General features: G+C 35.3%; 1 protein-coding gene across 1 annotated transcript in view; it reads left to right on the top strand.

Annotated features, from left to right (window-relative positions):
• HCN1 (hyperpolarization activated cyclic nucleotide gated potassium channel 1) overlaps positions 1-25,587 on the top strand; it is a 368,096-nt gene that overhangs the window by 293,920 nt on the left and 48,589 nt on the right. Inside the window, exon 6 of the mRNA XM_029217880.1 lies at positions 22,065-22,305. Within this exon, the coding sequence (XP_029073713.1) occupies positions 22,065-22,305 (241 nt within the window). The remainder of the gene's footprint in view (positions 1-22,064; positions 22,306-25,587) is intronic.

The following is a 25,587-nucleotide window of genomic DNA, read 5'->3' as shown; positions in this document are numbered from 1 at the left end:
CATCTCCTGGACCCTGATCACAGACTGACCTGACCGGTTGTGGGTAATTCATTTCCTGTTACCTCACTAAAACACTTGGCAACATCAATAACCACCTCTTTGCCTTGCATCTCCTTTCCATCCCTCCCTAGAAGTCTTCCCTCTGCCCACTAGAATGTACAGGTCACCCCTAGATCAAAGGAACATTCTCTTGAGCGTTTGTGTTTCTTACACTGTCTTTCTCTTTCTCCATTCTTTTACTACCAACCTTCTCGAAAGATTACTTTATAATTATTGCATTGTGGTTCAATCTCCACTTCTTTACCAAAATTGTTTCCTTGAAAATTATAAGTGAACATTTAATCTTCAAATCCTTTGTCTTTGAGCCATTGGTGGTTCCTTTAAACTCAATAAAACACATATCCTGAACCTCTTTTGGGAGCTTCTTTAACACTAAGCCATTACTGAGCCATTGGCTTTTCATTTTGAATTTCTGAGTTTTATTCTCATATTTATTTCATCTCTGCAGTTCTATAAATTTGAGCTCCAAGTTCTTGCCATAACCTGTTTTCTTAAAAGCTACATGATATCCCCTTGCCATGTATGTATAGTAGGCTATGTGTTAGTCATTATCTTCCATCACTAAACCATTTATCCTTTGAAGTCTCTCTCTCTCTCTCTCTGTAAATATTTTAGTTATTATTTCGAGTCATTTGGAATGTAAAATTTTTGTCTTTTTAAAAAATCTTTCTTTGCTCTGCACATCCAGTCGATTACCAAATGCTGTCAATTCACTGTGACAACATATCTTACACCTATGCCCTTGTCTCCTTTCCCAAGTCCCTTACCCTAACCTAATTCCTCTCACATGGATTATTTGCAGTATCCCCTTAGTTTACCTTCCAACCTTTGGTCTGTTTTCTCTAACTACCATTTAAAGCAGCAATGCCAGATTAATCTTCTTTTATGTGTAAGAGCTAGTCATGTCTCTGCTCAGAAATGTTCAGTCTTTACATTACAAATTAAATCAACTATAGCCTCCTTAGGCTCATATTCTAGCCCTTCTATGCTCTGATCCTTGCTGAATTTCCAGCTTTATTTTTCCCTGTTGCCATACACGTTCCAAAGTGGCCTATAGCCAAATTGTGCAGCTTACTGTTTTGAAAAACCAATTCTAATTTCTCAACTTGCATCGTACATTTTCCAGATGTTTCTCATCTGTTGGCAAAGGTAATAAATAATATTTCTTTATTTATACCTCCTCTGATTGTCCAGACTAGATCTGGTCTCTCTTTCCCTAACCCCCAGTGCACTGAGTCCATAATGCTTGTGCGCTACTTTCCATTTTGTCTATTATCACAATTTTTCCACATTAGTTTCCTCCACTTTTGTCTTGAAAGTTCTTTAAGAGCAAAGACCATTGAATCTATATTTTAAATTTTTCTTGAAATTCCTACTACATGTAGCATATGTTAAAGAGTCAATAAATATTTCTATTTCAACTAACATCTTTACCATTTATAACTATCCCTAAGTATCCGCATCCATTAAAAGTTATTTGTGTTTTTTTAAGTCTTAAGACATCAGTTGAGAGTCTTGGAAAGAGAAGGAGCTAAATATCTGGTATTGATTAGCTTATTCTCTCTAGAGTCCTCCATCAGATAAGAATGTACAGATATTTTTGCTTTGAGAAATAGAGTCAAAACTTTGTATTTTTGACACTACCAAGTGTAAAATAGATAGCTAGTGGGAAGCAGCCGCATAGCACAGGGAGATCAGCTTGGTGTTTTGTGACCACCTAGAAGGTTGGGATAGGGAGGGTGGGAGGGAGACGCAAGAGGGAGGAGATATGGGGATATATGTATATGTATAGCTGATCCACTTTGTTATAAAGCAGAAACTAACACACCATTGTAAAACAATTATACTCCAATAAAGATGTTAAAAAAAAGTAATGTACCATTTAAAAAAATAATCTATCAGTATGCTTTGCTTTATCTCTCTGTAGGATTACAGAATTTATTTTAAATCCAAATTCCTTTCACTAAGAGGCAGAAGTTCAGGACACTAGAACCAAGTTGGGTTCTAAAGGTCCTGGTGGGATTCAAAGGCAGGGTAGGACAGACCATAGCATGGAGACAAAGGTAATTGAAGAGACAGTATCAGGGATTAAGATGGATCAATAGGCAGGAGGACACAGTAAAACTAAAAATTTATTTCAAAGAAGCAGAAAAGTAAGGATTCTAGCAGAAAATGTCATTGAGGGAATACAGAAAGCCAATAGAAAAAGTGAACATAAAAATGAACCCTAAGAAGCTGCATGCTTAAACGGGAAGCATTCCTCCCTGCTAAAAATGCTCAATGTAATGTAAAATCAGGATAACAAGAAAATGTTCTTAATCATGTGTATATTATTAACTGCTTTATCTTGCCATACTTTTACTCTGATCTTCAGTGGAAAAAATTCCACTTTTCATTTTTATCCCCTTAAAGCCATCAATAGACATACCTCCAATTTCCTCAGTTCCTACAACTATTCTGTCATTAAGTTAGACTAATTTTTTCCTTATATTTGCAAATGCCATAGTTCAGGGTCTCAGCATCTTTTACCTCAACTTCTGAAGTGCACTCACTGCTTTTCTTCCTGCCTTTGATGTCAATTAGCTCAAATGCATCCCATCTCAGGGCTACCATATTGATTGATATACAACACTAGTTTGACATTACTTTCTTCTCAGAGCCTAACCATGACCTCCTATCCCCTTCAGGAAAAAGTTCAAGCTGCTTGACATGGCACCTGAGATGCTCCCTGGTCTGCCTCCATCTTCATTTCTTTACATTCATGCTTCATCAACAGAAAATTGTTGATAATTTCCTGGCGGGGTGGGGAGAAATGTTGCTGATTGCGTCTTTGCCTTTCTTCATGCTACCCTCTCTATCTTCAATCCTTTCTACCCAGCTTACCTTCAGCTTTCCATCAGTCTTACCAGGCAGAACCTTCATACGTTTTCCCCGACCATTGTCTATCACTGCATTTTCATTTGTCAGTTTACTGTCTCTTTCAAGACTGTGAGCTTCTTGAGGATAGAGACCATGCCATAACATCTCTGTATCTCTAATGACTAAGTATTTGATAGGAGCTCATTAAATATTTATTGGGTGAATGGTCTTTAACAGAATTATGAGTGAAAAACAGGGTAAGAATCATGGCTACTTAATAAAATTAGAGATCCTAGCAGTAGAAGCATGAAATGCTCAAACACTTAACACCTTAAAAAGGTGAAAACAATGTTCTCCATTTGTTCATCTGCTCTTCAGCTGTTGCTCTTCGGGCATCAGAGTCACACAAAAGCCTAAATTTAATGTGAATTAAGACTTCAGAGGAACAGGAAGAGTAGAATAGGAAAGTAAGCAAAGACATTGGCAGAGAGATAACAGAAGTCATTATTCAAAATGAAACCTAGATGTAAAAAAGCCAGACGTGTTTTGTGCAGAAAAGTTCAGTAAGAACAGTGGGAAATATGTCTTGCTCCCTATTAAATTGTAGTCTTATATACCTGCTATATTCAGGTCATAGTGGTAGATCACAAGAAATATTTTAAAAGTAGTAAAATACATCATTCCACCTTTCAAAAGCTGTCTTCCAATTTAGAAGATGAGGCATTAATCTGTGCAAAGATGTATTTTGGTCCCTGTGGTGCCTCTAGTGTCCACAAAGTGCCTGGCACTTTGAAGGCACACAATAGAAGACACTGAATGATTGCTACAATAAATATAAAATGAATGAAACTAGGATACTTAGAAAGGGAAAGCTAGATTATTTGATATGTATTTTATAATAAAAGGTAAAAATGTAAGACTTGCATTGTGTGCACATACACACACCACATATAATTGCTAATCATATATTCAAGTTAGAGCCAACAACCATCTTATATTTTAACAAGACTTTTAACTTAAAATGCCTCATTGTCCAGAAGGCTCATTTTTAAGAAAGTATTTTGCATAATTTGAGGTGCTAATATATACTTAAGAGCAGTGATTTCTGCTAACACAAGTCTGGGTACTCAGGAATGTACAAAAGTGAAGGGCAGGTCAAACTTCAGATTCTAAAAAACTTATGCAAAAAACCCATTGCTTTAAAATATAGAAAGAAAGTAAAATGCAATGCTTATGAAAATGAAAATTATTTACTCATAATTAATTAAATCTATAATCAATTACTCATAATCAATTAAATCTGTATTATGCTATATCCAGTTTATTCCCCAGACTTTTTTCTCAATGTGTTTGAATATTTTTAAATATGAAGAATCTCTAAGATGTAAAATGACAGGAAGAATATCATTTGTGTGACCTTTGAAAGCTCTTACCAAAAACTCATACCATGCATATGCAAATTCGTTCAGCTAGTAGATATTTTGAAAGCACTACTTTATTGAAAGCATTTCTGTGCAGAAATTAGGTGATTTATCTTTTTCATAAATTGGAGACAAATTGCTGAAAAGCCTTCAACAAATACCTGACTCATTGTTCAAATCTCAGTACAAATGTTACCTGGGGCCTTCCGTGAGAAGTTCATCTAGATTAATTTCCTTGCAGTCATTCTCTGTCACGTCATCCTTGTTGTTGTGTACACATCACTCTGTTGCCTTGTTGTCCCTTTTTATTTATGTGTTAATTCTCCATTCTTGGAACTCGGGATCCAAGAAAGCAAGGACTTTGTCTTTCTTGATTTCCATGGTAGCTCTACTCCCTAGATAGTACATATTTAATAACTAGTTATTGGATAAATAAACAAAAGCAAATTTAAAAAGGATCTCAAAGAATCATTGATTATTAGGGCTTGGAGAGAGCATTTTGTAGACACAGCAGAGATGCTGGCATGCATAAGAAAAGTGATGCCCAGAACTATGAAGTACTGTGGCCACAGAACTTTCTTAGTATCACTTTAGATTGTACTATGGAGAATATGGTTTCTAATATATAACAAAAGGATGCTGGCATCTTTAGATTCCTCTGTGATTTTGTTTTGATATATGCACTGTAAGCCAGAAGGACCTATTTTGCATGTGGTTTTTTAAATTTTCTTTTAAACTTTCTCAAGGTTTATAAACATTAGTGATTTATTGCAGAGTAAACCTGGGGGGTGGGGGAATATTCCAATAGAGTACCATTATAAGAAGTATGTAAATGTTTTGTCCAATCTCTATAGTAATATCCATGGGATAGATAGAAAATAAATACTATTTTTCTTACATTGCTATGCCAGCTGTGCCTAGCATATTGTCGGTGGCTCATAAAACAAAAGTTGCTGGATCCCCTGTCCAAACCTAAGTAGTGAGCCACCGCAAGATGTAGAAGATTCAGTGTGGCAGATAAATCTGTGTGTTCTTCATCCTCGGACTAGACCATTTGACCCGAGCACTGACCCCACTGGCATTATCAGCATTCTGAGAAGTGATTATAAAGTCATCTTAAAAAATTATCTTCGTTTCACTGTGAACTAATATACATGGACCAGAAAGTAAAGGAACAGCGACAGTTTTCTGAGAAGAATACTTAAGACGGTACTCAGAAACTTGGCATTTTAAATTAGAGCCACTATTATGTGATGTATCCATTATCTATCATCTAGAATCTTCACTCTCTAGTTGCTCTGTGACTGTGTCTAATTAAAATTCTGAGTCTGCAAAGACGGACTTCAGTGATCTCTAGAAACCTCCTCTCCCTCCCAGTTGTTACCTGCCCTGGCTTTCCCTCCTTTCCTTCTCCTTCCATCCACTTAAAATATGCTCCGTGTTTTCCCCTGGCTGCTCAGAAGCCTTCAGTTTCATTGCTCTGAATAGTTTAAATTGCCTTTATGATATTCTCAGTGCCATGAATATTTATATGTATACTTTCAAATCATGAGTGAAAACCTACTATGGAGGAACTATGAAGCATCATGGGTAAATCAAAAGGACACCAAATCTAGCCTTATCATATGTCTCATTTCTTTGCCTCCGGTTCCACCAATCTCATTTTTTTTCCAATTTTTATTTTATATTGGAGTATAGTTGATTTACAATGTTGTGTTAGTTGCAGGAGTATAGCAAAGTGATTTAGTTATACATATACAGATACTGTATCTATTCTTTTTCAGATTCTTTTCCCATATAGCTTATTAGAGTATTTAGTAGAGTTTCCTGTACTATACAGTAGGTCCTTGTTAATAATCTATTTTATATATAGTAGTGTGTATATGTTAACCCCAAACTCCTAATTTATCCCTCCCCCCCTTTCCCCTCTCGTAACCATAAGTTTATTTTCTATGTCTGTGGGTCTATTTCTGTTTTATAAATAAGTTCATCTGTATCCTTCTTTTTAGACTTCACATTTAAACAATGTCATATGATATTTGTCTTTGTCTGCTTACTTCATTCAGTATAATAATCTCTGGATCCGTGCATGTTGCTGCAAATGGCATTATTTCATTCTTTTTAATGGCTGAGTACTATTCCATTGTATATACGTATCACATCTTGTTTACCCATTCCTTTGTCAAAGGACATTTAGGTTGCTTCCATGTCTTGTCTATTGTAAATAGTGCTGCAATGAACATTGGGGTGCATGTATCTTTTCGAAGTACGGTTTTCTCTGGGTATATGCCCAGGAGTGGCATTGCTGGATCATACGGTAGTTCTATTTTTAGTTTTTTAAGGAACCTCTACACTGTTCTCCATAGTGCCACCAACCTCATTTAAATGCAGCCCCACAACTTAGTATCTGTACAACTTTGGGCTATTTCATAACTTGTACATATTTCACTTTCCTCATCTTTAAATATGAATAATGATAAGTACCTCACAGAGTTGTTTTTAAATTAAATGAGAAAAAAATATTAAAAGTTTGAAAGTGCCTGGCATATAGTAAGTACACAGTAAAATTTCATTCTTGTTATACCTATGATTCAGTGAAGAATCAAAGATAGTTCCAGCCCTCATGGCTCTTACAACTTAGTCAGAGACAGAAATTTAATCAGCAATTATAACTGTGGGTAAGTGCTATGAGTGGGTCATTCAGAGGGTGTTAGGCCATACACCAGAGGGTCACCGACTCTAGCCTTATCATATGTTTCATTTCTTTGGGAATTTATTCAAACAATCTGCTAATAAGCCCTTCCTCCATTTTAATAGCCAGCCTTCTGGAGACAGTGTCTTAGCATCAAAACTTGGCATTGAAATGTTAGGATTAGAAACAGATGACGCTTTAATAAAAGGAGGAGTATATTTAAAACTAGAAACTAATTAGAAAAATTCAGTGAGCCATACCCCTCTGCTTATGAGAGCCTGTTGGAATGTGTACAAAGTAAGAAGGTCTATTTTTATCATGATCAGATTTATACTGATTCGATTACAGCAAAATGTAAACTTAACAATCGAGAAAGAGGTTAATGCCCTTCTATGTCTGTCTCCAAAATTCAGAACTGATCTATTTTTAAACAATGGAGTGTGAAGAGCCATGGACTGAAAATAGGTACAGATCAGTGTCCCAGTAGAATATAGGGTGTCAGTATATTTCATTTTCACAGAACATGAATCGGGCTGAGAGTATAATACTGTCCTTCTGACCTTTAATTTGTGGAAAACACTGTTAGGGAAGAAATCATAATTTGCATGCATATTTATTTAGTACAATTCTGAATAATTTTTTTAAAGTACATGCTTGTTGGTTTTTTAAATGTCTCCTAAAAATGTCTTTAGTTCAGATTAATTAAAGTAAGCTAGGATCATAGTATTGCAAAGCTCTACAGGGATCTTATAAATTATCATATACACATATAAGAGGCACAGTAACCAAAGGCTAGGAAATTTATGTAAGTGGCCTGATCTTGGTTACATTACCAAGCAAAGAAATTGGGACTTTTCTCTCTTTTGGTCTAGAGCTTTCGCCCTGCATCCCTTGTTTCTAGAAAACAAACAGGCAAAAAACATTTATTGATTTCTTAACGTGTGCAAGATATTGATTTAAGTGTGGAAAGGTAAATTATAAAATGTGGTTTCCAGTCTCACAGTGCTTACTGTGTGCTTGTAGAGTCAAGATGGAAATACATGAAAAGAACTATGAAGAAAAAGTTAAAATACGTTACTAAAAATACAAGAAATGTAGGAAGTCACATATGATTAATTGCCAGAGAAAATCAGAGATTACACACTAAAATTCAAAATGGATTAAAGACAAATGTATGGTCCTGAAATCATAAAACTCCTAGAAGAAAGCGTAGGGAAAAAGCTTCTTAACATGGGTCTTGACAATGATTTTTTGGGTCTGATACCCAAAGCACAAGCAATAAAATAAAAAAACAAATAAGTGGGACTACGTCAAACTAAAAAGCTTCTGCAGTATGAAAGAAATGATCAACACAATAAAAAGACAACCTGTGGAATGGGAGAAAATATTTGCAATCCACACATCTGATAAGAGGTTAACATTCAAAATATATAAGCAACTCACATAACTCAATAGCAAGAAAACAAATAGTCCATTTATAAAAGGGCAAAGGACCTGAATAGACTTTTTTATTCCAAAAAAGACATTCAAATGGCCAGCAGATATATGGAAAGGTGCTCAATTTAACTGATCATTAGAGAAATGCAAGTCAAAACCACAATGAGATAGTACCTCACACCTGTTATCAAAGAACAAGATATAACAAGTGCTGGGGAGAGTGTGGAGAATAGGGAATCAGGGAAACCAGAAGGGTCAGGGAGAAGACAGTTTGTGTCATTGAACAAGAACCACATTATTGGGCCTTTTCCTTGATTTTTCCTAACATTGCTTCACTACTTCCCCCCTCACCCAATATTTTTCTGGGAGGCAACATTTATTTCTAGGACTTCAAAAATTAGTCCTATGATAATATTGCATAATTGTACTTATGAGGGCCCTGAAATAGGCAAATTCATAACAACAGAGAGTGAATAGGAGTTATCAAAGTTTTGAGAGGAAGGAGAAGGGGGGAGTTATAGTTTAAAGGCTACAGAACTTTTGTCGAGATCGATGAAAATGTTCTAGGTAGAGATAGATAATGGTGATAGTAATACAACATTGTGAATATTCTTGTGAATTGTACACTTGGGAATGGTTAAAACTATAAATATTGCTGTATATATTTTATAAAAATCTAAAAAAATCTTGTAAAAGAGCACCCAGTCTTATAACTCCAGTCCTGACTCTAAAGCCATTTTCATCTGCCTGTAACTCTTGTCAACTAAATGCCCATGATACTTCACACTCAATACAAAAATAAAGCAAAATCCTTTTTTCATGTAACTAAATTTTTTATTTTATTTTATTTCGCCCCAGACTGAAGAGCTCAGAAGTTGTTGCAGTGTGTGCATTGTGTTCCACACCTCCTCAGAGCGAGCCTAGCTGGCTCATATATTCTTACTCCTGCCACCGCCTTACTTTCAGAGCTGAGGTGCTGCTATGTCCTGACAGATACTCAGAGGGGTCAGCTTCATCTTTCCTGCCACACTTTGTCCAGCCTAACTTGCTATGTTAATTTGCTAGGGCTGTTATCACAAAATACCACAGTGGCTTAAACTACAGAAATTTATTTTCTCACACTTCTGGGGGCTTGAAGCCCAAGATCAAGATGTTGACAGGTTTGGATTCTTCTGAGGCCTCTTTCCTTGGCTTGCAGACGGCCACCTTTCTTTTTGTGTGCCCAACTTCCTCTTTTTATAAGGATAGCACTCAGATTGGATTAGGGCCCACCCTAACAGCTTCATTTTAACTTCATCCCCTCTTTGAAGGTCCTGTCTCCAAATTCAGGCACATTCTGAGGTATTGGGAGTTAAGGCTTGAGCATATGAATTTTGAGGCATCACAATTCAGCCCATAATGCTTGTCAGCACATGCAGTGCTCCATACAAATCTAACTAACGTGACAGATAAATGAATGTTTAATGCATCTTAGAATGACTGCCTGGTTTTAGGGTGTGGCCTGATTTCCTCGTGTCCATTACACATGTACACATACTGTTATGCAGGGGTTATTTCTATTGCTGACCTGTTAATGATGAAAAAGAATTTATGTGGATTCTATTATAAAATTTCAAATACAGGTTTTTATCAAATTCTCCAAATCACCTCTCAGAATTGTCTTCCAACTCACTGTACTATCTGCTGGTCCTGTTTTAATAATATTTTTTTAGTTTAGCTGTTTGATATATTTGCTGTATTTGACAGTCCAAATTAATCTGTTTATACCCTGTCAAGTAGGCTTCATTCCTATTCTGCAAATCACTCTTACACCTTGTTTACAGTTTGCAGGCCACTGGAGCTGCACTCTGCTGGTGGTTTTTGTTTGTTTGTTTGTTTTGCGGTATGTGGGCCTCTCACTGTTGTGGCCTCTCCCGCTGCGGAGCACAGGCTCCGGACGCACAGGCTCAGCGGCCGTGGCTCACAGGCCCAGCCGCTCCGCGGCATGTGGGATCTTCCCGGACCAGGGCACGAACCCATGTCCCCTACATCGGCAGGCGGACTCTCAACCACTGCGCCACCAGGGAAGCCCCTCTGCTGGTGTTTACACAAATCCTAAGTGAGCTTCAAACCTGGGATTCCAAAGTGGGGCAGAGATACTAAGTCACTAATGAACACTGTCATTGTCAATATACAGTTTTTTGATTTAGGCTTTTTTGGTCTGTTTCTACATCTTTTCTTTCATGTACAATCAAATTAGTGAATGCTAAGAGAATTTCATGTCATCTGCTGACATCCTGCATGATACCTAACAGAGTAACATGTTCCTATATTCTAGGAAGGCAAAACAGTAGGAGTATGCTAAGACCAAATTAATTTCAAGCTTCATTTGCATTCATATTGTAAAGTTTAAATGTGATTTAATATCTCAAAACCAAATTAGATGGATGTGATAGCTGTAACTACAGAAAACATTTAAATTTTTGAATCTGTATCTCTCAAAATCCATCCTGTTTTGGTCTGTCCTTTACAAGCAGGCAGATTTCACTTAAGCCACTTAATCATAATTTGCCATTTCTATATGCAGAGATTTTAGGCTAATTGCCTTTTAATTCATAATTTGAAGAGACTATGAATCTAGCAACTAATGCTACAGCTGAGTTTCAAAATAAGCAATCGCGAAAAATATTAAAGCTTGCCAATATTTAAGAGGCCATTTCAGGCTATTTTTCTCTCTATCTCTATTGGATTTTTCTTAATATAACTATGATTAACACAAGATGGAATATTGTGTGGCCATTAAAAAGAATGGCAATGAGGATCATATATCAAAATAGAAAATATTTTATGTTATAAATGTGGGGGGAAAAGAAACAAATATTGAATGTATATTATGATTACAACTATGTTAAGTTGAATAAGAGATTATATTAAAAGAATACATAAACATATTAAATTACCTTCATTAAGGTGATGAAAATGTAGAGATTTTTTTCTTTTATATATTTCGAGGGATGTGTGTATATTCATTTTGTTTTTAAAGATTTTTAAAAATACAATTTGTGAATACAAAAATTGATTACTCTTTCTTGTTTAATGAGATGGAAAACTACAATAAACTAAAATTGAGGCACACTATATTAATTCATCAGTCTTCACTATCTTATCTCTAACTCCTTTAACTTCCCCAGAATAAATATTAAAGGTAAGTATTTCTTACTTTTGAATTTTATTACACATTTTTTATATTCAAATTACTTAGGAGTTATAAAGAGAGTTAAATGTTTTCTTTAAAAAAAATAAGACATTATCCCAACTAGAGAAACAGCTCAACATAAATTCTCCCTAATGGGAACACAGAAATCAAGGGAAATGATTCGAGTTTAAGAAATTGAAGCAGGTACATAACTTGTTAGTCAATGTTTGGAAAAATGTTTAAAACATTTTCAAGCGTTAAGATTTGTATGGGCTAATTTACTGATATATGCAACTATCTTGCAAGTTAGAAGACAAACCACCAGATCAATATAAGCCAGTTGGAAATGCTGAGGGAATTTTTTTTAAATTTCCCCCATGTGCTTCCTTTAAAAAAATAGAATGTGTATTTAATTTACAATTCACCTTCCAAATTTATTTTATCATTAGGGCTGTTTCATTATAACAATCCTATATTTTATTCCTTGAGTTTGGCCAAAAGGGAATTTCACTGACTATGCCCTAACACTATCTTGTCATTTTTAACTTCTGAACCCCTGCACCTACCTTGACTTTGGGCTTTAATAACCAGCTCCCACTCAGCCTTTTTTAAAAAATCTGACCTAATATTTTCTTACCAAATTACCCTGAAGTCTTGTTTCTTTGAAATTTTGTAGAATATGTAGTCTTTACCATTCATTTGATTTTAACAGATATTGGTTTATAATACAACTGTACTTATAATGGTAAATAATAGGTAACATTTAGTGAACTTAAATGCTTTCCTTGTGTTATTTAATTTAATCATCACAATTATCTATGACAGAGTTGCTAGTGTTATCTCCATTTTACAGGCGAAAAGATTAAGAATTGAAGAATATGAGTTACTTTCTACAGGCCCTGAGTGAATTAGTTTTGGTATCAGGGACTGAGCTCAGATAAACACACACACACACACACACACACACACACACACACACACTTGCACACTGGAGAGAAAGAGAGAGAGAGAGTCTAACCCATGTTTATTTTACTTTTTTACAATTATCTTATACTGAATATATACATATATATCTTCCTTCCTCAGCTAGATGTAAACTTTTAGATACTTCTTTATTTTAGGAACCGTGGTTTCCACATCTGACTGCTTATGACTTGAAATGTGTTTTTAAAAACAGAGGTTTTTTTCATATCCCATGAAGATTTAGATTCAGATTCTCTGGATCTGGATCTGGATGGGAGCCTGGCAAACTATATCTTAGAAAAATATCATAAATACATCCAGGGAGGAGAATGCCATCTTTTGCAAGTCATCAAAGCCATTTTTTTCCCCCTTATTGACACTGTCATCCTGAGAGCCATGATAAGGGTGAGGTCCCACAGTCTAATCCTAAGTATGTTCTGTTATTTCCCAAGAATGGTTCTACATCATACCCACAAAGCCAAACTTTACCCCACTCTGGGCATTTTCTATGCAGCCCGCTCTGTGTTGGACACTCCAGCAGTCATTTCAGACATGCCCTCTCCTAGGACACTAAGGACTGTTCAGAAGCCGACATGGATTTTTAAATTTTATTTATTTATTGCCTCACAGACTTCATGTAGTGGTCTTAAAGGTAATGATTGCAGATGACTTCCTTAGAGCTTTTCAGTGAGATTACTTAAAAAACTGGTTGCAATTTCCAGATGTTGATCTACTCTTCTTAGAAGTCTTAGTATCTAAATCTAATCTTTCCAAGAGTCAAACTAAACCTCATTTTAGTCTTCTATGAAAGTTTCACATTCTGTTTCACCTCTCTCTTCAAAGTATAAATAAATATCAAAAAATTATACCTTATGTTTGTTTTGTTGGATTCTTCAATAAATAATATATTTAACATGAAGATTTTTAAAAAATCCAAAACTGCATTTTACTTTCCATATCCCCTCACATATTGCATCATGTTTCTTTTGCAGTAGTACTCTCTGTTCAGTATAAATGCAATGTGAATCACATTGCATGTGTAATTTTAAATTTTCTAGTAGTTACATTTTAAAAATTAAAAAATATGTGAAATTAAGTATGATAAAATTTAACTAAACATATTCAACATATAATTTCAACATGTAATCAATATAAAACATCATTAATGTGATAGTTTACATTCATTTTTTATATTAAGTCTTCAGAATCTGGTGTATTTTTTAATTGAAGTATAGTTACTTTACAATGTTGTGTTCATTTCAGGTGTACAGCACAGTTGTTCAGTCATACATATATAAATATAAAGATGTATATATTCTTTTTCAGATTCTTTTCCCTTATAGATTACTACATAATACTGAGTATAGTTCCCTGTGCTATACAGTAGGAGCTTGTTGATTATCTATTTTATATATAGTAATGTGTCATGTTAATCCCAAACTCCTAATTTATTCCTTCCCCTCCCTTTCCCATTTCATTGTGTATGTGTGTGTGTGTGTGTGTGTGTGTGTGTGTGTGTGTATACACCACATCTTCTTTATCAGTTAATCTGTCAATGGACATCTTGGTTGCTTCCATATCTTGGCTATTGTAAAATAGTGCTGCAATGAACACTGAGGTGCATGTATCTTTTCGAATTATAGTTTTCTCCAGATATATGCCCAGGAGTGGGATTGCTGGATCATATGGTAGCTCTATTTTTAGTTTTTTAAGGAACCTTCATACTGTTCTCCATAGTGGCTGTACCAATTTACATTCCCACCAACCGTGTAGGAGGGTTCCTTTTTCTCCACACCCTCTGCATTATTTATTATCTGTAGACTTTTTGACAAAGGCTATTCTGACAGAACATTTAGACTGGAATGTTAATTTTTTTTAGAACTGCTTGATGTGTATATAGATTTCATAAAATTTACAGTTGAAAAGCATATTCACCTATGCAAGTTTTCCCAAACAATTTAACATTTTCTAATAACTGAGTTATCAGCTTCTAACTTTAAACCTAAATGGTTAAAATTAAATCAATTAAAGGTTTACTAGTGGTCAATAACTCCATGTGGCTAATGGCTACCATGTTAAACAATGTCGTTCTAGGAACAGACTATATACTTTTAAGTACTGGGCTCACTTGCTACCTGCTCTGTGATTTTTGTGACATGACAACCTCTTTGAAACTGCTTTGGCTCATCTATACTGCTGGGTTAATAGTATAGCTATTTCATTGGGTTGTTGTTATAATTAAAGGCAAAAACACAAAGCGTTCAATAAATATTAGCTATCAGCATCATCACAGTCATTGTACTACATTTAGACCAGTGGTACTTACCCTCTTGCTGATAATGGCTCCTTTGAAAATCCTGTGAAAGCTCCATTTATTTATCAATATCACTCCAAATCATTTAGTCATGCTTCAAGATATCACTTGTTTTCTTCCATAGTTACGTCTTACCTAATTTCTGGTACAGAGGAAATGCTTCTTATTTACCAGACATATAAATGAATGTTGATAATTGAAGATAAAAGTAAATTAGTACGTAGTTTAGTTTAGTTTTCAAAATAATTAGTTGTTTTGAAACTAATTAGTTTTTAGTTTTCAAAATAAAAGTTTTCAAAATAATTTTTGACTATTTTTCAAGCAGATGTATTTTCATAACAATTGGGTCTCATATAATAAACACAAACGAGATCCTTTTTATATATTTTTTAACTAGAATTTTGTGTTTTTGAAGAATTCCATAACAGTAAATATATTACCATGTAATAATCTGCCCTGAAAATATGTACACTGCATAAAATGTGGCATTCCAATTAGTTAAAAATGTAAATATTCTTAGAAATGTATTGAAGCAAAAAGGTAAATAGATATTTGTCTGAAATGGGGAAAGTTCTAGATTTAAAAATTTATGAAATACTAAAAGTGACTTTATTTTCATTCCAAAGCACAAGAAATTGCAAAACATAAGGGTGTAGGTTAATTTTAGTGCTAAGCTTTTGTGACTTTGATCCAGGTAATAGGGAGGTCCCATGGTAGGGTTGAATGAGCAATGGTTTGGAAGTCAAATAGAATGATGAGTTTCTCTAGATGTATTCAAGCTCTGAGGCTTGGGCAATGTATTTCCTCTCTCTAAGCTCCACTATCTTCGTTCTTTTGTATATGTGGGGAAATAAAACCAAATTCAAGTTTATTCTTTGGTTGTTCTCCTCCAGGAATAAGTGAGACATAATATGTAAAGTACTTGCTTAAAATGGGTGCTCACTAAATCTTGTTCCCTTTCTTTTTCCTTCCACATCCCATCTTTAACTTGTCAAATTAAATGACAATGTTCTTTAGGGGCTATGCAGGGAGAAGCAGAGATATCATTGAAGAAACATTTCTTAAAAGGGAGAAGTAAAGGGCACACATTGACCCTGTTCCCGTAACATAAGACATACCCACACAAACAACAACATCAAATACTGGTCTCTCTTTCTCTTCTTGCATTCCCTTGCTTTATGGTTCAAAGATCTCAGATGCTACTGATTTATAAAGCCGGTCAGATAGCCTAATTGTATGAAGTAGCACGTTTTAAAAACTGTGGCAACCTGGAGCATGGATGCCAATGTAAAGACCGTAATATTCAGATCTCTAAAACTAATTGCTGTGGGGAAATAAAAACAGCCAAGTGTGTAGCTATCAGTTTGGCACCTCACATGTCAGGTTCTGAAAATGTGTAAAGTTTGAAAGAACAAATTTATGGTTAACATCAGAATCTTCAGGTTTGTAGCGATTTTAGATATGTGCAAAGTTAAGATGATTTCTTAGAATCCGTCAAAACCCTACGTTAGGGAGCTGGGCCAACAAACCATAGCTCTTCTTGCAAGTGTGTGGTCTTTGGCATATTACTCAATATCTTCCATAAAGTGGGGTAGTAATAATACCTAAGGCATAGGATTTTGTGAGGATAAAATAAATTAATACTTGTAGAGCTTTATTTAAAGCAATACCTGGAACCAACAAGAATTCAATAAATATTGTCTCATTTTTATTGTGTTCATTCTTAAAATTATTTCTGCCTTAAAGAAATCCCTAGCATATCCAGTGACTCTGTTTTGATTCTAACTACTCCAGGCTACAGAACTGAAAAAAAACTAGGACAACAACAGCAGCACCGTTTTATAGGATGTTCTAGGTCATAAAGTGTCATTTGATATAGATTTGACCATATGTGTTTGCTTGTTTCTGAAGTTAACATGGAAGTCTGAACATTGGATGCCATTTGAATGTCTGTGTGATTTAAGTTCTTAGAAGGAAGTGCTTGTGTGCTCCACAGAGTCTAAAAATACAGAGTGTGTTGGGTGTAGGAATTTAGCAATGTAACAGCAGTGCTGTTTTGTTAAGATTATGATTCATTATTGTAATGATGATAATTATATTTATAGTGACCACGCTTAAAACTTTTTAGAACTATACTGTGTGGAATAAAATAATGTAGAACGGAGGAGAACTAAATGTTTCACAAAGTGGAACTTTCCACAATGATACTTAAGTTATCAATAAAGAATTGTAGTGCTGGAAGGAACGTTAAAATATTGCTATTCTTTTTAATAACAAAGAAGATGTTGCTTAAAATTTCCCAGGGTTTCAGAATATGCATGATTCCAAAGCACAGATTTATGGTTAACACAAATCCTTCTTGAAGCAATTTAAATATATCAAATCCCATTTTTCCTTATTGTCATAAAGTTAAACAAACTAGAAATCAAATTACCAGCAAAACAATAGCAATAAAAATACCATTGAGAGCGAAAAGGCAAGCCACAGATGAGGAGAATATATTTGCAATGCATATCCCAACAAAGAGCTCATGTCAAGAATATAAAAAGGACTCCTTCAAATAGAAAAAGCAGGGAAAACTATTGACTGGACACTTCACCAAACAGGATATTCATCTGACCAATAAGCCTATGAAAATGTGCATAACAACGTTAATCATTGGGGGAATGTAAAATAAAACCACAATGAGAAAAAACTTTTAAGTAAGGTATCTCTACATATCTACTAATGGCTAAAATTAAAAAAAGAGTGGTAGCATCAAAATTTTCCAAGGATGTAGGACAATTGGAACTTTTATACTGCTGGTATATGAGAAAAATAATACAATTATTTTAGAAAAATTTTGGCAGTATATACCAAAGTTAAATATATGCTTATCCTATTACCCAGCAATTCCAACATAAGGTAAATATGCAAGAGAAATCAGTGCATAAGGCACTTCAAGAATATTCCTAACAGGCTTATTTTATTAGCCTAAAACTGGAAACAACCCAAATGTCAAGAAGAGTAGAATGGAGAAATAAACTGTGGTATAGTCCTAAAATGAAATACAGCCTGAAATATAAAAAGAAAGAACTACCACCACACAACAACATGGATGAATCATACTGACATAATGATGAGCAAAAGAAGGAAGGCTCAAAAGACTTTGCAGTGTGTGGTGCCATTTATGGGAATTTCAAGTACAAGTAAAACTGCTTATAGTGATAGAAGGCAGAAGAGCTAGAACCTCTGGGCTTGATTGGAAAGGAAAAAAGGAAGCCTTTTGAAATTGTTCTGTTTGTGGAGCCGGGAGGTTATATAGGTTCACATATATGAAAAATGCACAAAGGATCTGTGTATGTTTAAATTTTGTGTACTTTACTATATGTATGTTATAGTTTACAAAGATACTCTCTGCACTGTGACCGAACAATGAATGTGAATAATCCTGTCGTACTTTAGCAAAATAATGGGAAGGACTGCTGAAAAAGAATTTCGCATCTTAAATAAACTGACATTATGTCAGAGTAAGATCAAACGCAGGGTTCTTCTTTGTTGTTGTTTTATTGTTGTATTATGCTGTTTTTAATAGGTAAAAGTTGATTTATTTGGAATTTGGATAGGAGATTTATCTGTTTTCCCTTACTTTTTAATTTACTCAATCATTTATTTATATAAGTATAGCCTCATATTTATCTTATGCTTTGGGGTTAAGCCAATATTAAGTTACTTGTTTTGTTACTCCAATTGTTACAGCATTAGTCGGGTAGCTCTTTCAGTTGGCCTCTTTGAAATATCCTTTTCATTGTGAGGGTTTTTTGTTAGTGTTTTTGCTTGTTTGCTTATTTGTTTTCTAACACTGCCATACTTTCTGGTATGATAAGATGCTTCAGGGGAGAAATAACTGTCTATTTTTAAGTTATGAAGTAAACCTGGTAATTGGGAGTACTTTATTATTAAGGTCATGGTCACGTGTCTGATTCCCTTAGGGAGTGAACATTCCTCAATTTATTTCATATAGACAATACTCCTAACTCAGGCCAGACGTATCACTAAAAAAGCTCATTGTAACAACTGCCATAAAGAATCTGGATGGAAAGTAGTGATATTAATAACTTAACTGTGTGTTTTATTTAAGTCAGTGTGCTATAAGGACCTGGGATTGATGGAGGAAGAGCTTTAAAAGTCTTGTTTTACTGATAGAGAGATATTAATAACTTAACTAAATATGTTCTCCCTAAGAAAATGTGCTATAAAGAAATGTGATTGATGGAGAAGAGCTTTTAAAAGTTTTGCTTAACTTCGAGGCTCACTTGATTGTTTCCATTAAACTATACACCCTCAAAGCAAGCAGATTTCATGGGATGAGGCAGAGCCTTTAAATGCAAATAACTTTCTGTCCCATCACATCTTTTTCTGTCAAATATTTGTTAGAATTTACAGTTTAAATCAGAAAGTATTCACATGGAGGTAAAAGTTCCACAAAGACAAAAAAAATGAATGGATTCCTTCAAGTTAACAATAATACGAAATTATCTTCGCAGTGATATAATCAAGGCAGTTCCAAGGTGCACCTGGGTATGTGATGCATCATAGAAAAAGAATTGTTCATATAAATAAAGACAGTTTAATTGTTTGTAAAATTATTTTCTAAAATAAAAGGTAAGAAAACAATGAAGAGAAAAATTTGTATAGTTCAAATCAAAAAACATAGATGAAAAGATTATTTTATTATTTTTGTTTGAAAACTCTTATTTTCTCTGCAACATGATTTATTTTCAATTTCCTACACAGGATCCTTCTATGTCATTTTACACATGAAATCATTAACTTTGAAACAACAAATCTGATCATTTTAATGACATATTTCTGTCTTCTTTTAACTCATGTGCTTACCTTGGGTACCTTGAATGGTTCACCTTTTATCTTCATGTGGTTTTTGTTTGTTTGTTTGTTTGTTTGTTTGTTTTGTGGTATGCGGGCCTCTCAGTGTTTGTGGCCTCTCCCATTGCGGAGCACAGGCTCCGGACGCGCAGGCTCAGCGGCCATGGCTCACGGGCCCAGCCGCTCCGCGGCATGTGGGATCTTCCCGGACCAGGGCACGAACCCGTGTCCCCTGCATCGGCAGGCAGACTCTCAACCACTGCGCCACCAGGGAAGCCCTCATGTGGTTTTTATATGGAAGTATTCTGAATAGTAAAAAACACTTTTTTATATTACATGTAAGACTTGTTTCTCAAGCTATTGGCTTGAGAGAGCATTCTAAGAGTTTTAAATAGCCACTTCCCAACAGGAATATAAACTAGGCTTTGTGAACACTTTTTTTCCAATGCCAAAATTCCATCTTCCTTCTTTCCCTTTTTGCCCCCTTCCTTGCTTCTTTTCTTCTTTTTTCCTTCCTTCGGTCTACTCATACATGTATGCATATTTATTGAGCACTTACTGTAGTCCCCCACTCCCACCACAGCTCTTCAGCACCAGTTAAAATTGACCACAAATTGCCCTAGATATAGCTACCCATCGGGTCAACTATGCGTTGTAGGGCTTGGATGATGCTGCACAAAGTACCATATGTTATATCCTTCTCTTCTTTTTGTTGTTATGTTCACTTGCTGGTTATAGCTGCTGATTTTTTTTTTTTTTTGCGGTATGTGGGCCTCTCACTGCTGTGGCCTCTCCCGTTGCAGAGCACAGGCTCCGGACGCGCAGGCCCAGCGGCCATGGCTCACGGGCCCAGCCGCTCCGCGGCATGTGGGATCTTCACGGACCGGGGCACGAACACGCGTCGCCTGCGTCGGCAGGCGGACTCCCAACCACTGCACCACCAGGGAAGCCCTATAGCTGCTGATTTTTAAATATTTTACCAGTCTCCATGAAACTCCACTCTTAGAGATACTTCTCTGCTCTGCTGTACTCACAACATATTGTTGAGGATGAAACACCTTCTTTTCCACGTTGGACCCAAAATTCTGTGCCCTCTGCATCAGCTGGAAAATTTTTAACTATCCTAGAATAATATCAGATTATTTTATGAAGAAGATTGAGGAAACTTTCTTTCCCAGTCTTGGAAGCTAGAAGTTTCTATTACCAAAGCAGGAATTCAGATATCAGACTCTTTTAATACCTCTGAATCTTTTTGCCCTTTTCCCCTCTTAGCAGAGATAACTTCATTTTCTGTGTCTCTTAAGCAAGTTTACAAATTCAGGTCCAACCCTGTTCTTTTGGGGGCTCATTGGAGAAGATATTTCTGAGAAATGGCATTGTGGTAAAATTTAGATTCCCATTGTTTATTCTGTTCTATATCTAACTTTCAGGATTAAAATTGGTTGGTCCCATATCCCTGTTTTGGTTCATAGTGATAGCACTATGTCTAATCTGGACTAGAATCCACAGAATGAAATCAAACATATAAATCTCCTAATTTAGAATTGGCCTGATCCCAGAAATAAAACAAATAAACAATTTAGGAGAAGGAAAATATGGCCTCTGTCCAGTCCAAAACTTCCAGTGGAAACCCAGGAGGTTTGGAAAGAGTAATTTTCTGATCTAACCCAGAAACAGATTGAATTTATAGTTAGAGATTATAGTTAGAGTGTCTTTTGTGTAATGTGAACAACATCAAGTCTCCTTGCTTTAACATGAATGACATTAAGAAAAAACATCAAAATACTGTTGGCATTTTGTTGGCAGCTGGGCCCTGGTTTCAGAACTCTAGTCAGTAGGTACAAATTAGATTGTTCAACACAATGGACCACAGAAGCGGTAACATCGTGGCTAATAGGAAGTGATGTGGCTTCTTTTCTTCATAAAACAGATAAAAGGGAGACTAAAACTCTTCCACATTTTTGTTCTAATTTTATGTAAAAAATAATAAATGAATGGGAAGTTATAAAAGGTAAACTTGTATATATTTAATTCATATTTATTGATGTCTAATATATGCCTATACTACTCTATGTGCTGGGAATACAACATTTCAACACAATAATAAAACATGATCCCTGGTTTTGAAGAGATACATAGATTATTAGAATTTTTGTGTTGTTGGTTCTTAATTTAAATTGCAGTGTTATGCTATGTATAGATTTTAATTTCAGCACATTTTTCTTCCTGATATGATTAATCTCTCTCTTAATATTTGTTTACTCTTGCCATCTTTAGGAGATAGTCAACTTCAACTGCCGAAAACTAGTGGCTACAATGCCTCTTTTTGCTAATGCGGATCCTAATTTTGTGACTGCCATGCTGAGCAAGTTGAGATTTGAGGTGTTCCAACCTGGAGACTATATCATACGAGAAGGAGCTGTGGGTAAAAAAATGTATTTCATTCAACATGGTGTTGCTGGTGTCATCACAAAATCCAGTAAAGAAATGAAGCTGACAGATGGCTCTTACTTTGGAGGTTAGTAAAAAAAGAAAATATAACTGAGATGAAGTCTAATTTGCTCACAATATTTATCTTTATCAGAATTTTGGAGATGTCAGAATGTTGATTTTGGGGGTTTGAATATGGACTTGTATTTGAATTCTGATAAAAGTGTCTATAGCGTGTCAACTGAAAAAAAATGCACAACCTAAAAGTTGAGAATTATGTTTTATTTGGCAGACAAAACTGAGGACTTAAGTCCAGGACACAGCATCTCAATTAGCTCTGAGAGACTGTTCCAAAGAAGTAAGGGAGAAGCCAGTATATATAGGAGTCTTGTAACAAAGACCAGGTAGTAGGAACATTGAAAGATTACTGTTAATTAAAGAAAACCAGATATCTCAAGTTAAGGAATTTAGTGCTTTTCTATGTATGGAAAAATGCACGAGTCTGGGCTTACTGAAATTATTCCCTTGATGTGCACCTCAGCTATCTGGAGCCAGTATCCTGTGCTTTCTCATCCTGAGTCTCCTCAGGGTGCACCATCTGGGGTGGCTGCAGCAGTTGACTGCTAGGTGGCAGGCATCCTTCTTCTATCCTGAGTTCCCTCAGAGCTCACCATAATGTAAGCGGCTGTAATGTGATGGCTTGATGGCTGCAAATCCTTTGTTTACTGATATGGCAAGCAACAGTTTTTCACTGATAAGTGGTATGTTTTCACATTTCAGTGTCACACATTCAGTGCATGTGCATTTACTACTGTATTAGTTAGACTATCCTTTCATCCTCTTAAACTGGAACCAAATAACAGTGGCTTAAACAGATCGAAAGCATATTTTTCTCTCACACAAAAGTCCCAGGAGGGTTAGATGGCTCTCCCCAAGACAGTTTTTAGGTACCCAGATTTCATTTATTTTGCTGGTCTGCCATCCTCTAGAGTGTTTTCCTCATTTGTACGAGAGGAATTGGTTTCTCTCCACAATATGGACCACAGTATGGGGAGGAGGGGACAGAGGAAGGGAAGAGTGAGCAATTTCTCTTTAGATGTGTGCCCAGAATGGCCAACATCACTGCTATTCATATCTGATTGGCCAGAATTTAGTTACAAACGTACCTCTAAGTATAAGGAAGACTGGGAAATGTAGCTTCTAGTTGAGTGATGTATTAGTCAGTGTTCTCTAGAGGAACAAAACCAACAGGATATATATACACAAAAGGAGATTTATTGTGAGAAATTGACTCGTGAATATGGAGGTTGACAAATGTTATGATCTGCCATCTGAAACTGAAGAACAGGAAAACTGGTCGTTTAATTCAGTCTGATTCCAAAAGCCTGAGACAACAGTGTAAATCCAATCTGAGGGCAGAAGATGAGATGAGACGTTAGCTCAAGTAGTGAGACAGGAAAAAAATATTTCTCCTTCCTCCTTTTTTTTCTATTCAGACCCCCAGTGGATTTGGAGGTTGCATACCCTGGAGAGGCCAATCTACTTTACTGAGTCCACTGATTCAAATACCAATCTCACCTAGGAATACCCTCACAGACAAACCCCAAATAATATTTTTCTGGGCACCCCATGGCCAGTCAAGTTGACACATAAAATTAACCATCACAAGTGGCAATTTGCCTTGCTAAAAATTCTGACAATTTGAATTGTTTCCAACGTTTTACTATAATAAGATATATATTTGTATTTGTGCAAATGTACAAAACTTGCCTATGAGTTGAATTACTGGGTCAAAGACTATGCATATGTTCAAATTGAAATAAACATCAAATTATTTCTTTGATGAGACTGCCCATTTCTCCATGGCTTTGCCCATTGATCTTTTACTTTTATCCTCTTAATAAGTCAAATTGGCATCCCCTTAATATTTAGTTTGCACTTCCACTATTAATGGTGATGTTGAGGCATTTCTTCATAGATATGGATCATTTGTATTTTATTTTTCTGTTTCTATTTTTGCATATTTTTCTAATGTGTTGTTTGTCTTTTTAAAACCAATTTACCTAAACATCCCTAATGTATTTTTGATATGCTGTAACTATTTTCTCCATAATTGTTACTACTTTTTTAACTTTCTAATTTTTCTTTCATCATTCTGGTTTTCATTATCGCTGATTTCATCTGAACCTCTCTCCTTTGCGTTAAGGCATTAGAGAGTTTGTGTTTCTTAACTGGGTTTTGTACACTGCAAAATTGTAAAAATGTTTTCCCTATTCTATATTTTATTTAGTTTCACTACATCTTTATTACTATTTTAACTTGTTAGAACAAGTTAGAAGAAGTGATGGCGAACAACTATTCATGTTTCTTAGTGCCAGTTCTGTTATAACATGAAAGACAGTGATTAATACCACAGTGTCAGGCATTGGCAAGCTTAGTAGTTAACTATTACTCAATAGCCGGAAACTGAAATGTTTTCTTTAGAAAAAAGGCAGGAAATCTGCCTTCAAATAGTTGCAGGTTTATCCTACAAGAGAAATTCAAGTGAAACTCTTTTTCTTCTCATGAGTGAGAAGAAATGGTTCTTATTACTTTGTATTCATTCTTCACAGACTTTATAGTATGCCTGTAGAAGGCTTCTCAGTCAGAATTAATGGCTCCTAGCCCTGTGTCTCCATAGCTTCTCACAGCTTTCCAGGGTCCTGGTCTCAGTCGATCTCATATTGAAATTAACAGTGTAGTTAGTTACCTATTTCCTTCTGATATTAGATGGCAAACAATGTGTGCATCAGAACCACCAGAGAAGCTGTTCACCCATCAGAGAGTCTGATTCAAGAAATCCAGGCTAGTGATAATATCTTATTTGTTTGTTCATTAGAGAATAAACAACCAGTATATCTGATCCCCTAAAAATTGATAATGATAGAAAGTATTCAAATCAAATTAATAGGAATTGGGAACCAAGCAATAAATTCATTTTGATTTTAAAATAATAATAGCAACAACAATAACACATTGAGTTTAAGAAGATTTCTTCAGTAACAGCTGAAAAAAATTTATTGGGAAAGGTTTTAATTTTATCAAATGCTTTTTTGGAATTTATCAAAATGACCATAAGGTTCTTATCCATTAATCTATTGCAGCTGAGTAAACATATCAGCTCAAAATAATTAGCTTCTTTGACTTTCTCCTCATTTACTAATTTTGAAGTTTTCATCTTTCCTCTTCTTCTTTGTCATGATCCTGCGTTGCCTCATCAGCCTATTACACTTTTGTGCAGATTATGCTAAGAAAAAAAAGAGAAAATTAGGAAAAGCTAAGAACTTTAAAAAGTCTACTTTAGAAAGCACAGAGAATTAGTGTTTGAACG

The sequence above is a fragment of the Monodon monoceros genome, unplaced genomic scaffold, assembly GCF_005190385.1.
Source record: "Monodon monoceros isolate NGI ecotype Baffin Bay Population unplaced genomic scaffold, NGI_Narwhal_1 Super_Scaffold_12, whole genome shotgun sequence".
In the NCBI taxonomy this organism is placed as follows: Eukaryota; Metazoa; Chordata; class Mammalia; order Artiodactyla; family Monodontidae; genus Monodon; species Monodon monoceros.
Note: the sequence above shows the minus strand (reverse complement) of the source record. Positions and strands in the feature narration are given on the sequence as shown.